Raw genomic sequence first — 15,641 nt, 5'->3', positions numbered from 1 at the left:
AGCGCCTCACGCTACATTTTTTAGGCACTGTAAATACAAGTGTTACTATTGCCTAATTCACATGCAGTGAATGTATCAGCATTAGAAGAATGAAAGCTTGAAGCCTCCGTGGGGTATTTGAGCTCGTGATCTGCAGATCGCTTCACAATCTAATCTATTTTGCCTGCAAGTCCTGCATAAATAAAGTATGCCGTTGAACATTACACGTCATAGCCGTTAGCATTAGAATCTAGGTATAGGGCGCACGTTTCCCTCACTTTTCTGCGCTTGAGAGGTCAGACAGGGGCGCTGAGCAGAGCTCGGTGTTTCGAATGGTCTCGTTGGTGTGGTTGGTGCGATTGTTGTCGGGCAGCTGCTGTCTATTGATTGCAGCACCGTAAATCATTTGCACCTGAAGCTTTAAGCAAGTCCAGTCCTGCGCCTAATTTGAGGAATACCGAGCAGGGTTCCTGACAGCGCCTTTGTGGGCGTTCTGGAAACATCGATGCAGTTAATGCGCCGCAGTGTATCTTCCAAGCCGCCGCAGTGACACTTCATTTCAAAGAAGTGACTACAGCATTTGGGGGACAAGTATGATGAATGGTCAGAGGAATGTGAAAAGCAGAAATGAGGACTATTTCTTCCAGCTTCTCCTTTATCTTTCAGTATATCAAGAATGGGCAGTATAGGGGTTATAGTCAATGTGATAAAGTAGACCTTTTTAATGAGAAATTCAGGCGCCAGAAGCCAAATAAGGTGGCTGCTTTATGAGCTACTGTCTCGTGCTCTGCTGGCCTTTGCACAGCATGTATCCATTGAGAAAAAAATGATAATATCCATTTTCTTGTGAAATTCATGAGCCCACATCTAGTTAAAAAAAAAGTTTATCTTGTTTACTAGAATACCCAAATAGTCATTCAAATATTTAGAACATTTCTGATTAGCAGTGTTGCTGCCTCATGCTTAGGTCTAGCAAAGACTGCTTAAAGGTACAAGCTAAAGAAATTCTCGAGGACCCACAGTTTCCTCCCAATAAAAAGTTGCAGAAAATGCACTTGTAGATTCCCAATTCGGCACTGGCACACCACAAGTTTATAAGTGCTGACACGTGTTATCCACTTCTAGGTCTGCATCAGGCCGTTGATTACTACATCCATTCACTAATGGAGGACCAAACAGGGCTCTCTATTGGCAGGGGGATTGTGTCTCCCACAGGAGTGGAAACAGTCTGCACAAAGAGAGGTACACTCCCCACTAACGCTGGTCTCCAGAGGAGTGATGGTAAGTTCACGTTTGATATACTCAATGCAATTATTTGGCAATATGAACTTTGAGAATAATGATTTAGCACTGATTAAGTCATTGGGATATTGATGCAAGTGACGAAACAAGTTATGGCTGAAGGATCTTTAGAAGATATAACACCATCACACTGGGCCTTCTGGTTCATGTATAAGTATATGTACGAAATCTTTATGGCTTTCCTGAGTTTAATAAATGTGATATAAATAATGGTGAGCATTCGGTTAAATAATTCACATTATATGGGCCTGTCTCATTCTGGGCAGACCTGAAGAGCTAGGCATGGAGCAGAGGCCTGCCGTAGGATCAGGCGTCTGACGCTCTTGATGCAAGCCGGAGGCTGGATGAAGATGAATTGGTATAGCACAGCACCCAAAGGCTCAAGTCGGCCAGTTGCCACAGGAAAGCAACAATCAAATCTGGCAGAGGACATCAAGGCTTTGGCAGTAGAGGAATGGATCAATCAGATTGCCTCTGCAAGCCAACCTGAGTGTGGGTTGTGCATGGCTGAGTACCCATGGCCTGGATTTGAAGCCATCTCACGCCTAGTGACATTAAACCACCAACTTGCAGGTTGTGACAGAAGCTGAAGGAATGCCAATCGTGACCAGGACAATTGAAGGAACATGACCGTCATGAAGGACAGTGATACCATATGTTGGCCTTTAATCCTCCATCTTACGAGCAACCTAGCCAGGCAGGTGCCATTTATAGGTTTGGCCCTGCCATGCAGAGGACAAGGGGTGAATGCGATGGAGCAAGTCCCAACTGCCATAGTCTCTAACTAGGACTGCACCAATTTGTTAGCTGTATTCAAGTGAAGGAACACGGCAAAGGAACTCAGAACCCCCCAGAGCGGATGACTCTGAATTTGGTGTCCAGTTTTGGTAGCATAATGGTGACTCACTTATTTGCCTGAATTTACCTTCTACCTGCCCTGGACAACTGCAATATAGTCATAACTCCTTTACCAGTGTACAAGGGGCCTGGCGGTCATGACTGGAAGATAGCAAGGAAACGTTTTAAGATTGTGTCACCCTCTATGATGCCCACTCAAAAACAATACAGACGGATATCATACACAAGCTATATGCACACTTTTTGTTGAAATGAGCCACTCATATTAGTCTTAGGAGCACCCATAGAAGTGAAACAACCTCTGAGCACAACAAGATCTCTGGCTGTAGGCGGTGCCAGACAGGCAGCATAAATTGTAGAAACAAGAGGAAGTGCCTCCAACTTTAAACTTCGACCAAGAAAGGTAAAGAAGCACACCTAAATCCTAATGGAGTGTTGCAGCAGTCAGCATCTCTGGAGAGTCCAAGCAAATTTGGATGTCTTAAGCACTCTCTCAGCAATTACTACAGGAGATCAGATTGGAACTTGGAACAGTTAACTCATACTACAAGACCTGCTTCCAGCCTTGAAAAGTGACCTGAATTCGCTAGGGACCAGGGTAGATGAACTTGGGAAGATTCTGATGAAGGATCAGAAGAACAACACCAGATGTAGGCCAATATCCATATTCTGATAGGCAAAAATCAAGACCCATAGCTCCAGCAAGAAGATCTAGGAACCTATCAAAGAGAAAAAAACATCCACATAACAGGCATACTACATGAGGTAGAGGACAGAAATATACGAGACTAAGTAAGAGAGTTTCTGGAATCCGTCAGAGGTATACTGAGCATTTCAGCATTTCACCTAACTATGGCGCACCGTGCTTATGACAAACACATTTTGGCCTCAGCGGGCTATGTCAATGTCAGCATTGTCTTCTTTTCATTTCCATTTATTCGAACATCCACCTCTATGTGATTACAATCGACAGAGTAGATGGACAACATTTCTGAAATAGGAACAGGATAAATATAATACAGCGTGGCCATTTTAGGCTAGTAATATCTGTCATGGATGGGTACTATGTATCATATTGATATCGATATTACCAATTGTCAATCGCACAACTGCAAATAACAATTCTTTGCAACAATTCTGAGGGCATGGGGAGTGCCTGTTTTTTTGTCCCACTCATTGCAGGACAATCTGAAACAGCCAGCAATTACAGGGGTAATGTACCCTAGCACAGTGTTGATGCTTAACGCAGGTATGATTGGGTTACGAAGAAGGTCCTTTGGAAAGGTGGGAAGCCTTCAAAACAGCCAGCGAATATTATCATTACTATTGCCTCATCTGATAAGTAATAACGAGCACTATACCAATATGAAATTGAATTCCGGAGGCAAGGAGGTGTTTTGGGGTTTTGCAATATAGATGTGGCAGAAAACATAAATGTAAAGTAATAAATAAATGGAGCAGAAGGCAAAGTGGATGCTATAAAGTTGCGCGCATGTGAAAGAACAATGGATTTTGTGGTTATTTGAACCATATGGTGTTAAAACAAGATTGAGATTATGACATTGAATGTTGAAATGCAACCAGGGGTTTAGTCTCAAAATGTGGGACTTTCTAAAACTACATGACTTTGATGGGGAAGAAAGACAATGTAGTAACCAACTTGAGATATTCAAATGTGAATGAATTATAAACTGTACAAAGAAATTAACACTTTTATTTCCGTGTAAGATATTATCATGATCGTGCACCTACTGGTTGCAGTTCTACCCACTGTTTATGTCCATTTAATATTTTTTCACTGTCTATATGTATATGCATGTAAAAACGTAATGACTACTCCTTCTGTCATGTGGTCAAGACCTGTCCGCTAGAATAAAATACTTGCTGCATAATATCGTACGAAATGGCTCTTTTTTGTTCTCCCAAAATTAACATGCACATGCTTTGCACATAGAGGTCAGGCCTGACTTGAAGGCAATGCGTAAAGTATTTGTGCAACACTTGATACAGTAAAACAGTAAAAACACCTCACAAAAATATCTTAGAACAGGTTTAAAAAATAAAACTTAGTTTAATAAATAAAACAAGACCTAACCGACAAAAATCAAATCAGTAAAACCGGAAATATTTAATTTTATAGTTTTAAGTTAAAAGAGTGCCACAAAGCACAAAGCACCAACAAGGAATATCTGGTCGTGCCAGACCCAGACAAAGTCACAAGTTCAGGCCGGCCACAATGGAGCGCAGGCCGGCTACAGAGACCCAGTTAGGCCTGCCTAAAAAAGCACCTTCAATCCTGATTGCGGAGCATTGTGTGGGTCCGGGTCGAATAAATACCACGCAGCCGAGGTGATGCATCGGTTCTGAGATTCAGATCAATGTTTTGCACTGGATTTCGGTTGAAAAACATTGATATATTAAATATTGGTTGAGGGACACCTGCAACATGCCTCTTCCAGATACCAACTCGATATCCATTTGGAATGCCATTTTAGGAGTCAGAACAACTTTTCTGACTCCTAAAATGGGATTAGTAAAAAAGAAAATGCATTTTAACGGGACAAACGGTACAAACGCCAAATCTATACATTTGTGCGTGCCAAAATGCTCAGTACATCTGACCCTTAGTTGTATTGTTCTGCTTGGGAAGCTAATTCTGACATTTGTTTCAGGCTGTACGAGTAAAATAAATAAATATAAAAATAAATGTATATTAAGTATTAAAAATCAAATCAAATCATAAGTGCAGTGCTTCCTGTTCTGATGGCATAGAGTTTAGTTTAAAGAATGGCTTGTGTTGGTGCTAGTATAGTGGATCCTGCCACTGCAGAGGAAGATGAGATACTTCTTGCAGTTATCTGAAAGTATAACATTTTTAGAAGGAACAAAAAGCACATCTGTGGTGCCATGGAAGATGTTGAAATCCATAAGTAAGAAGACAGGGCAGCTGGCTAGGCTACGTTAGGATAATGAACGGTAAGATAAAGTGATGGTAACAGGTTTGAAGCCATTTCAGCAAGTTGTTCCTTTTTCCGGGAACACAGTGTGCATTGAGAAAAGAGCTGATAGTCCTCTTAATGGCAACTCACAGTTTGCTTTTCCATCTGTATCTCAGACGCGTAGAGACTCAAACTTTGGTTTGTCCCTGCTTTAAATGTGTACATTTTATGAGGGAAATAATGCGACAGCAATTAGGAGTTGATGGCTGGAAAGCAGCTAGAACAAGACCACATTAATACTGGGTGTATTAATAGCATTCCATTACTCGATATGAACATTCGGTTTCCTTCTACTATTTACTGACAACCCATTCGTTTGCAATAAAAGGTGCAGCATCTCACTGAATTGTTTACTGAACATTAGGGGGCTGTCCCTAGTGTTTTCCACTATACTTACACTTGCATAGGGCCCGGTCTAGCCTGTACTACTGCTCATTTGTATGAAGCAGGTAGGGGAGAGTTTTGTGCAGCCCTCCCACCCCACAGAAATGTTGTCAAGAGCTTATGCCTGTGTATTTAGCTGTGTGAGTGAGCATGTGTGTGACTGAGAGCCTGTGAGTGTCTGTGCATATTAACGTGTGTGAGTGAACTTATGAGTGACTGACTGCAGGAGCACGCAAATGTGGGCAAATAAACATATCGGTGCTCTTATGGCTGTGTTTGGTTGGAGGCATGGGACTTAAACCATGCCTAATGGACCCTTTTATTGCATGTTGTGGAATTCTTGATTGGCATTCTGGTTAGCCCCTGGATAATTTTGACCCATCTGTAACATTTTGAACAATGTGGGTGACATCTTTGAGAGATCTGGCATTATGGTAGCTTATCATTGACATACCATGGGATTTCTAGGTGACATGCTGGCTAGCTTGGCATACTGGTGTCCCATATTATGCCCATGAGCAATTTATGCCCATGAGCACCATGACGTCCATGGGCATAAGTTGCGCTTTATAAATTGTATTCATTCATTCATTTTGTGATCCATTTAGACAATATCCTGGCTATCTCTGACAGACTGATGGCCCATAGTGATAAATATGTGGACATTCATCTCAAAATTCTGGCCATTTCTGCTTCGCATAATAGCTGGTCTTCCTTGGAATATTGCGGAAATCTTTTATATATTTGTGCCTTACTGGGCATAATGGTGGTGATATGCTGGTCATTGCTGGTCTTTGAAGATAGTAAATGCACATACAAGGTACTGTAGGTCCATGTGTCCGACAGTATCATGTGTGAGTGCTCAGTGAAAAAGAAAATATGCTCTTGGGTGACTAAAACTGTGCTCTCTAAAGTATTCGGTGGCATAAAATATTAAATGCAAGCCTGTTTTTTCGTGAATTGAGCCTATGTATCCAAAATAAAAAGAAATATATTCCTTGGTGGGTGAAATGCCTTTATTTTTAAAACTGCCAAGCTCTTGCTTCAGAAAAATAACTGCAATTCTGAAATAGATTTAGGATTGACATATTGCTGATTTTGATATCTTGGTACAAGGGCACACTTGCTGTTATGTTTGTTATTTTACCACAAATGTGTAGTTATTCCATCGTCTATGCTCCCAATGGTTCTCTGTATCACATTTTTGACTCACAACAATCTAAGGGCAATTATTCTGTTTGCCATAAAGCCAGTGAATGACACCTTTGCCGTTTTACACATTGGTGCTGTAAGGTGATTTACTGGAGATGGGCTGTCTCTCTCTCAGCAAAATAGTTGAGGAATTTGAACGTCAAATTATATTGCAACATATGGGTGTGATTATACCAAGGTGTAAACCTATTTTTTCTCGTTACTCACACATTGAGCCTTAATTTTGCCTATCCGGATTCCAGATGCTAATCTAACTAATTTTCCCCCTTACATGCACAACAAAGTCTTCATTGTGGGTATAAGGTCAAAGTACACAGTGTGCTCTAATAAACAATTATCCAGATCATTTAATAAGTGGCCCATCAGAAATTCTGGATTGTTAGGTTATTTTACAACCATGCTGCAAAATGTGTCATATGACCCTTGCTCAATTCAGTTCAAGGATGGTAATTAGCCCACCACTTTTGGAGTTCACCAGCCATCATGGAATACCTATATTTCCCATTTTATACAATCTAATCTTTTAATGTACTACTGAAAACAATAATTGTGCATACAAGTAATTTTATTTACAATAGACAATGGTTTACATTTAATCTGTACAAAACGTCATTTAACACTAGTAGGTTAATGCGCAAAAATCATTTTCTGCTGGCCATCAAAGCAAAAGTGACAGCAAAAATATTCAGCCACTGATGCAGAATTGATATAAACGCAGTGCAAAATCTCCTGGCTTTAGAGAAATTTGCATTGCTTTGCCTCACGATCTATTGTTAGGAGAAGTTAAGAACATTGTACTACCTGTTGTTTATTACACTCTGCACACTGGGGTCCTTCTAACTAGGCCCTAGTGCATGTGCTCTGGTCCTAAAACATTGTTGAATTTCTTATATATCCTTATTGGCACATTTAAATTACCTTTATGTTCCTAGTATGGTACCCAGTCTACCTAGGGCCTGTAAGATACATACCATTAGTGGAATGCAGCACCTATTGTGTCACCACTAACATGACAATGCAAAGTATGTCTTCAGGCCTTAACCTGCAGACTGCACGTGCAGTTTTAAAACTGCAAATTCGACCTGGCAAAATAATCCTTTTCCTGACGTCAATCTTCTTTTTTAATACTGAGAAGTATTAGGCCCATAGGGTAAGGTGCATGGTATTTAAAAAGTATGACGTGCACATAAGATTTACATTTCCTGGCAGTGAAAAATCTGCAAATTTGTTTTGCGATGTGGCAAGGCTAGCTCTCATAGAAAAACACTAGGTTAAAGTATACATCACCCACTCAGAATGTTCCTGCTTGGATGTCGAGAACCTAAATCTTCTTGCCAGACCAGTGTTTTCCAACGAGGTCTTGTCCTTCAGCCAGCTGCTGTCGATGAGTCCCCCTTTGGATCCAGCTGGCACCCAGACCCGCTGTTGACCTCAACAAGAACTTTTTTCAGAAAAACAACTTAGTCAGAAAGTAAACTTTCCACTCGGATGAACCTGGTTCCTAAACCTAACCTGCACCACACAGTTGTCGGCCTTAACTTTTGACTTTGACCCGGTTTAGTGAGACCAGATACCTGCAGTTGGTGCTTTGGGTTTTTGGGCACTAGAAACATCTACAACTTCGAAAAGTCTCTAGTTCCATGCATCAGATTTCATTTTTATTTTGGTGTGTATTTATTCATTGAAATTCTCTCTATTTTTATAAACTGGAGTGGGATTTTTATTTTGTTGTGTTTTCTGCTTTTTAACTATTTTGGTACTGATACAGGCTTTAAACATCTCCCCTAACTTAAGCCTGCCTGCTCTTTTCTACATCTACTAGGGTTTGGGCTCAGGTTAAAATTTGTGAGAGCTAACTGGATCTAGTAAGGAATAGTGCCATTATTACGTGGAGATGAATGCCTTCCACTTCAAATAATAATCCACTCTCTCACAATCTGTAATCCCAATTGGGTCCAGCACGTAGCAATATTTGCCAGTGTACATTTTGGATGGATTACTGTTTTAAAACAGCCAGTTCATGTAGATTGAATCAGTGCTAAATCATTTTTTTATTCATTATGTGAAATTCCACCAGCAATTTTGCACTGGCATGTACAGCAAAAACCAGTGCTTGAATGTCATTTACACCAGCTAGCAAAGGCAAAAAATCAACTCGGGCCCATATTTATGAAGCCTTTGTGTAAGTGTAATGCAGAGGCTTCTGTAGTATTTACAAAGCAATGCAAGGCCTGATTTGTGTGGCCTTGTGTGGCTTTGTAAAGAAATGTAATGCAGCACAGCTGCTTTCAATGAGTTACGTTACAGTTCAACTTGGGAGGCGTTCCATGGGTGGAGCATGGGCGTTCCCATGCATTCACCCATGGATTTTGGTGCATGCCCTGATTTACAAAGACTTCTGAACCTGGGAATGTCTCAAAATGCTTTGCCTTCCCAAGTGAGTTGTTACGAGCAGAAATATCTTAATTTCTCCCCGTTATTTTCTCTTTTCATATGTGTTGCATTCTGCAGCACTCATAGAAAGAGGAAAAAATCCTCCACGGATTGTTTTTGAGCAGAAAGGTGTTCCTTACTGCACAAAAAAAATTCCAAGAAGGTGCTAAGGAGCCTAAAAAGATGTTAGATAGAGAGAAAGGAGTGTGGGTATTGAAAATTGTATTAATTTGAGACCAGACTAGGAGCCAAAAACAGGAAAGGGAGGGGCAGTCAAAAAGCATATGTTTTAAGTCAGCGGACACCATTTTGCAGGACCAACAGGACGAGGAAAATTCTGAAGAGAAAGAAGCTAACTTTAGAGGAGTCAGAAGAAGGCGTTTGTACACAAAATAAAGAGTCTGAGAGGTATTCGCTGCCCTAGATGTTTTGTGAATCTTTGACCATAATTTATCCCAAAAAGGGATAGTCCAACAGACTGCAAGATCTCTTTCCCAAGCCAATTCAGCCTTCCCCTTGGATCTATCAGAAGAAAAAAGCAAAGTCTTGAATAAAGAGGAAGCTGATGCATTAGTAGATAATAAAGGAAAAAGACTGGAGCATTTAGAAGGAATATTTGGGTTAGGCTGCAAGGCAAGAAGATATTGTAAGAGAGAAGGAAGGAGAGACTCATATTGGAATTTACATGAAGAAGGTAAAGAAAATTGTAATTGAAGTTCCGGGAAGGATAACGGAGTATGATTAGATATTAATTGTGAAATCCAAAGTAAACCTTTGAGTCTCCAAGACTTCCAATAAAACGTAAGGCTCTGAATACGCAACAGATGATTATGCCAGATTGTTTGCAAATTTAACGAGGAAGAGGAGGGATACGAAGATGGGAGAAGCGGCTTTAATATTTTACGAGTGTGAGAAATAACTTGAGAGCGAAACGAAGGAATAGTGGTAGTAAAATTAAGGGATTCGTTAAAGTGGAAAGGAGCTATAAAGTCTTTTTCAATAATCAACCAAATAGGAGGATGAACACCTTGATGTGAAGAAAGCCAACGGGAAGATTGCCTAAGAGAAAAAGCATAATGATAGGCTTTAAAATCAGAAAATGTGAGACCTCCAGAGGTTTTGTCAGCCTTAAGGGCATTGAGAGCAATTCGAGGAGTCTTATTTTTCCAAAGAAATTTGTTTAATAGAGAATCAATTTTTTAAAAATAAAAACCAGGAATATGAACCGGGATCATAGATAAAAGGTAGAGAATTAGCGGCGAAAGCATCATTTTAATAGAGTCCATGCGTCCCCACCAGTAAAGAAAAAGTGGATGCCATCGGTCAATAGAGGCAGATAAATTTTTAGTAAGATTGTCAAAGTTTTCTTTTAAGGTTTCTGGAATGGTGGGAGAGAACCATAGACCTACGTATTTTATTTTAGTGGACTTCCAGGAGAAACCAGTGGAAACGAAATCCTGTTTCAAACAGAGAACATTTAGTGGAAGAATTTCACATTTATCCGAATTAAGTCGGTATCCGGAGAGTTGAGAAAAATTATCAACTTGAGAGAGAAAGGCTGGAAGAGAAGTTGAGGGATTTGAACAGTACAGGAGGATATCATCAGCATATACAGACATTTTAACCTGAGTAGTGGCAAGGTTGAAGCCGGTAATTCTATCATCTAGCCTAATTTTCGTTAAGAAGGGTTCTAATGCAATTATAAATAAAAGCGGTGATAAAGGGAAACCTTGACGAACACCTCTAGAAAGCGGAAAATATTCAGAGGATTTCCCATTAACAAAAATAGAAGCTTTAGGGCCAGAGTAAAGTAAAGAAATAAGAGAAATCAAATTAGTAGGGAATCCGATCCACTGGAGAGCATGAAACATAAAATCCCGCCCAATCCTGTCAAATGCCTTTTCGGCATCCAATGCTATTGCAGCAATGGGATAATCAAGTGAAGAGGCCTTACTTAAAATATTAAAGAAGACTCTGGAATTTTCCGAAGATAAACGGCCTTTAATAAAACCTGATTGTTCGGAACCAATAAGGTTCGGCACAATGGGATCAATACGAAGCGCGAGGATTTTAGCAAAAATCTTATAGTCTAAATTAAATAGGGAGATTGGGCGATAATTTTTACAGAACGCAGGGTCTTTGTTATCCTTGGGAATTAAACAGATTACGGCTTCTTGAAAAGATCCTGAAGAGGAACCGTCTTTGACAAAAGATTGAAAAAGTAGTAAGAGATGGGGAAGTAATAGAGCAGCGAAGTGAGGATAAAATTCAATAGTAAACCCATCAGGACCAGGAGCTTTACCTCTTTACAGTACGGATACAGCATGTTTAATCTCAACTAAGGTAATGTCCGCTTCTAATAAGGAAAAATCAGTATCACGAGGGGGAGGGGGATTTATTGATTGAAAGGAAAGAGGAGAGTGCATCTGAAGTTGGTTGATGCTCTGGAGTATACAAATTTTTGTAAAAAGAAACAAATTCATTTAGAATATCATTGTCTTTAAAAAGCAACTCTCCTACATTATTACGGATGGAATCAATTTTAGTCCGTTCACGACGGATTTTTAAATAATTTGCAAGAAGTTTACCCATCTTATTCTGGCCACCATAATACCGGGCACTACTTTTTAAGAGATAAGAGGATGCAGCCTCAGTAGTAGATTTGTTAAACGAAATATTTGCTTCAATAGGTTTTTTAATGAGGATTCGGAATTGGAATGATAATAACAATATTCAAGTTGCTTGATCTTCGCTAATAACTGAGAATTTTCGGCTTCAAAAAACTTTTTTCCGTGATACAAAATTTATAATAAATCCTCTGGCTGTAGCTTTAAAAGAGTCCCAAATCATTACCGGAAAAGATTCCGGCACGGAGTTAATAGAAAATAATTCAGAAGCAAAAGAGCTAAATTGACTTGTGAAATTAGGATCTGATAATAATGCATTATTAAAATGCCATCTACCGGCATTAGGAGAAAATGGCAGCAGGTCAAAATCCACAAAAACTGGAGCATGGTCCGAGATGAGGATGGAACCAATTTCAGCATGAGTGACAAGTTGAGATAAAGGTTTGCTAAAAAAGAGATAGTCTATTCTAGATTGTGAGTTATGAGGAGGAGAATAGAAGGTGTTTTCTTGTAAGTCTGGGTTACAAAGTCTCCAGATATCAATTAAAGCCTTACGACTTATAGCAGAGGATAATTGTGAATGCATCTTAGAGATGGAACATTTTGCAGAAGAATGTCTATCTAATATAGGATCTAAAACCTGATTACAGTCACCTCCAAAGATAACATAATTGTCATCTAACAGAAGAAGCTTGTCAGATATCCGAGTCCAAAATGTATTATCAATAGTAACAGGTGCATAAACATTAAATAAAACTAAGGGTATTTGATCGATAAGTAATTTAACAATTACCCAACGACCATCAGGATCATTTTCCTGATGTGTAATTGAAAACTGATGTTTTTTGTGACATAAAATCAAAGCACCATTCTTCTTTCCTAAAGCTGGGGAAGAAAAAACATGACCCACCCAGCTCCTTTTCAATTTAGCTGCTTTAGCATATGATAAGTGCGATTCTTGGATTAAAGCAATATCAGTATTTAATCTAGATAAATGGGTTAACATGCGTTGTCTTTTAATAGGATTATTGACTCCTTTAACATTCCATGTTAAAACTCTAAAGTTAAACTATTAAAGAGAATCTGCACATATAAGATAAACATAATTAAGTAATGTCGATCAAACATAATAAGAGCAATCAATATGCAATCAAGATTGGAAAATAAAACCTTATTACCTAGGAGCAAGAAAACATATAAGATAAATTTGGAAAATAGCCTCAGAATGAAGGAAAAGAGAAAGATATGAATAAAGGCAAGAGTCACAAAACGAGCTTTATGAAGTGTAGTAGAGATGAAAATATTATATAAGGAAAGGGAGAAAGAACCAAAACCAAAAAAGTGATTAAAAGCTAACATACAGCGAAAAAAGGGAAAAGAGAAGAAAAGAAAGAAGGAAGAAAGAAAGAAAAACGACTAGGAGAAAGAAGAACAGGAATAAAGGAGATAGAAAAGACATTGAACAGAAAAACAAAACAAGTCAAACAATCGATGATACAAAATAATGTCAAACTGACATACCATGAAAAAACCAAAGAAATGGGGATGGAAGAGCCACATAAGGAAAACAGCACGTCGAAACGGAGGACTCCAAGAGGGCGCAGCAAAGGGGGAACACCTCCAGGCGAAAACATCATACACAACAACAGGGGAGCACAAAACTTCACCTAAGAAAAAGAAGAGAGAGAAGACATTAAAAATGATAATTCACAACATATTGAAAACAAAACAGTCAAAGAAAGACCAAACGTCAAATAACAACAACCCATTAAGAAACGAAGCAACAGTTATAGATCAGGAGTGTCCATGGAGTCGACTCTGTGAGAGTTCAGAAATTGTTGAATCTGTTGTTGTGGGTAACTTTAAAAAGGCAAGGATGAAACAATCCGTATCGGGCATTCAGGGCGCGCAGGGCCGGTCTCATGTCCAGAAACTGTTTGCGACGATCTGCAGTAGCCTTAGCATAATCTTGAGCAAAAAAGAGATTTGAGCCATTCCAAGTAATTTTCCCTTTCTGTTTAGCCGCTTGAATCACTTTTATGAGGTCAGTATATTCTGGAAAGTACAAAATGACACCTCTGGGTTTCAAGGAAGAGGCAGAAGCATTAGATAAGCGGGAAACTGGACCCAAATGGTGAGCTCGCTGAATGTTCAATGGAGGAGAGGTAGGAAGACCCAAAAGCGTTGTCAAAAAAGATTGAAAAAAGGATGGGGGATGAGACCCTTCAAGACCTTCCGCCAAACCGTAAGTGCGTAGGTTATTGCGCCTATTACGATTTTCCAAATTCTCGACCTGCCGCTTAAGAAAGTGAATTTCTTTGTGAATGCCAGGGACCTGCTCTGAGACAACCTGCACAGAAGTTACTCTTCTTTCAAGATCCACAACTCGAAGCTCGGTATGTGACCAGTTGTCCTCTAGGCTTTGAAGTCTGGTATTTGTTTCAGCCATATATGGTTTGAGAGAACGTATTTCCTCAAGCAAAAGGTCCAAAGAAACAGAAGAGGCAGAATTAGTAGGGGAAGGTGGATTTGTCTTTATTATTTTTCCCAATGTGGAGGGAATTTTGGAATTAGGCTTGTTGCTCGAGCGAGAAGCAGTGGTAGATGTACCTTTTATTCCACCAGAGTCATTAAGATTTTCCTCCATGTTATCTTGTAAGACACTAAAAGGATTAATATCTTCTAATGACAGAGAAGGCGCAGTTAGCTGCTGCGAAGAAGAGCGATTAGAGCGAGCCATTTTGAAAGGAGAACTGAAGAGTAATCCAACAAGAATCAAAAGTGGTGTCCAGCAGTCTGTTATTTATTCTTGAGGAAAAAGGAAACCAAAAATCTGACTAAAAAAGTTATTTCAATCAAGGAGCAAAAATATGTTGTCCAGCGACAAGGGAAAAAGTTAACGTTGAATAAGTAAAAATGGCCCAGTATGATTATGGAAAAGGCAAAATCTGCAAGTAGAATTGAAAATTCTAAAATGGCGCCCTGAAAAGCTAGAAAACTGAAGCGAAAAAAGAACAGCGCCAAAAAATTACCAAAGCGTGAAAAAATTGACCACAAATTCCAATAGTAATGAGGAAAAGCTGTTCCCAATGTCGCCTATGTCGTTTCAAGGTGAAAACTTGGTGAAAGCAGGCAGCATAACGATGTGGAGCAAGAAAGCTATTTATCTAAAATGGCAGCCCCATCTTACCGAGGGTCCTCACTCTGAGGAAAGCTTTGTGGAGCATTGGCCTAGAACTAATGGGCCCAGCCCTTTCTGTTCATAAGAAAGACAGTTCTCAGTGATGCAAAATGGCCCCTCATCTATGCAAAAATCTCCAGACACCAGCACAAAATTGTCCGCAATTCTTAGTTTACCTCCAATGTGGCGATAAAATATCATTCCGTTTGGTGTAGATTTTGTATTGACTCCAACGGGGCGACATTTTTGTAAATAATCTTTAGGACATGATGCTTATACCAAACAATATTCTGTCAATAACATTCTGAGACCGCACCCTGCTGCTCAGTGTTCCAGTTCTGAGTTGTCTGGGGTTCATGCATTGGCGCAGGTGCTTGCCCAGTTAAACATATGCACTTTGACCTTGCAAGTGCATACAAAGAGGAGCCCAGCTAAGCCCTGGCTCTCTTCGCCTGTGCACGACTCGCAGAACGGATCCATGATAAGCCACCCAGCTCCCTACTGTGTAACTTCCAAGGCGCCAGTGCCAGTCACCAGACACTCGAGTAAAAATACCTCATTTGTCCTGAACTGCATTTTCTATCTGAATCACTGTATATTGCTAAATCTTTTAAAGTAAAACAAATCCGCTTCCGAAACCTTCGTGCACTTGTGGGTGTGATACAC

The 15,641-nt window shown here is 39.7% G+C and overlaps 1 protein-coding gene across 1 annotated transcript in view; it reads right to left on the bottom strand.

Moving 5' to 3' along the window:
* Positions 1–15,641, bottom strand: part of LOC146865688 (uncharacterized) — a 349,525-nt gene that overhangs the window by 79,719 nt on the left and 254,165 nt on the right. Inside the window, exon 2 of the mRNA XM_085640760.1 lies at positions 13,316–13,461. Coding sequence (XP_085496886.1) covers positions 13,316–13,461 — 146 coding nt within the window. The remainder of the gene's footprint in view (positions 1–13,315; positions 13,462–15,641) is intronic.

Source organism: Triturus cristatus, chromosome 2_1 (genome assembly GCF_964204655.1).
Source record: "Triturus cristatus chromosome 2_1, aTriCri1.1, whole genome shotgun sequence".
In the NCBI taxonomy this organism is placed as follows: Eukaryota; Metazoa; Chordata; class Amphibia; order Caudata; family Salamandridae; genus Triturus; species Triturus cristatus.
The sequence above is the reverse complement of the archived record's forward strand: the minus strand, read 5'-3'. Positions and strand labels throughout refer to the sequence as shown.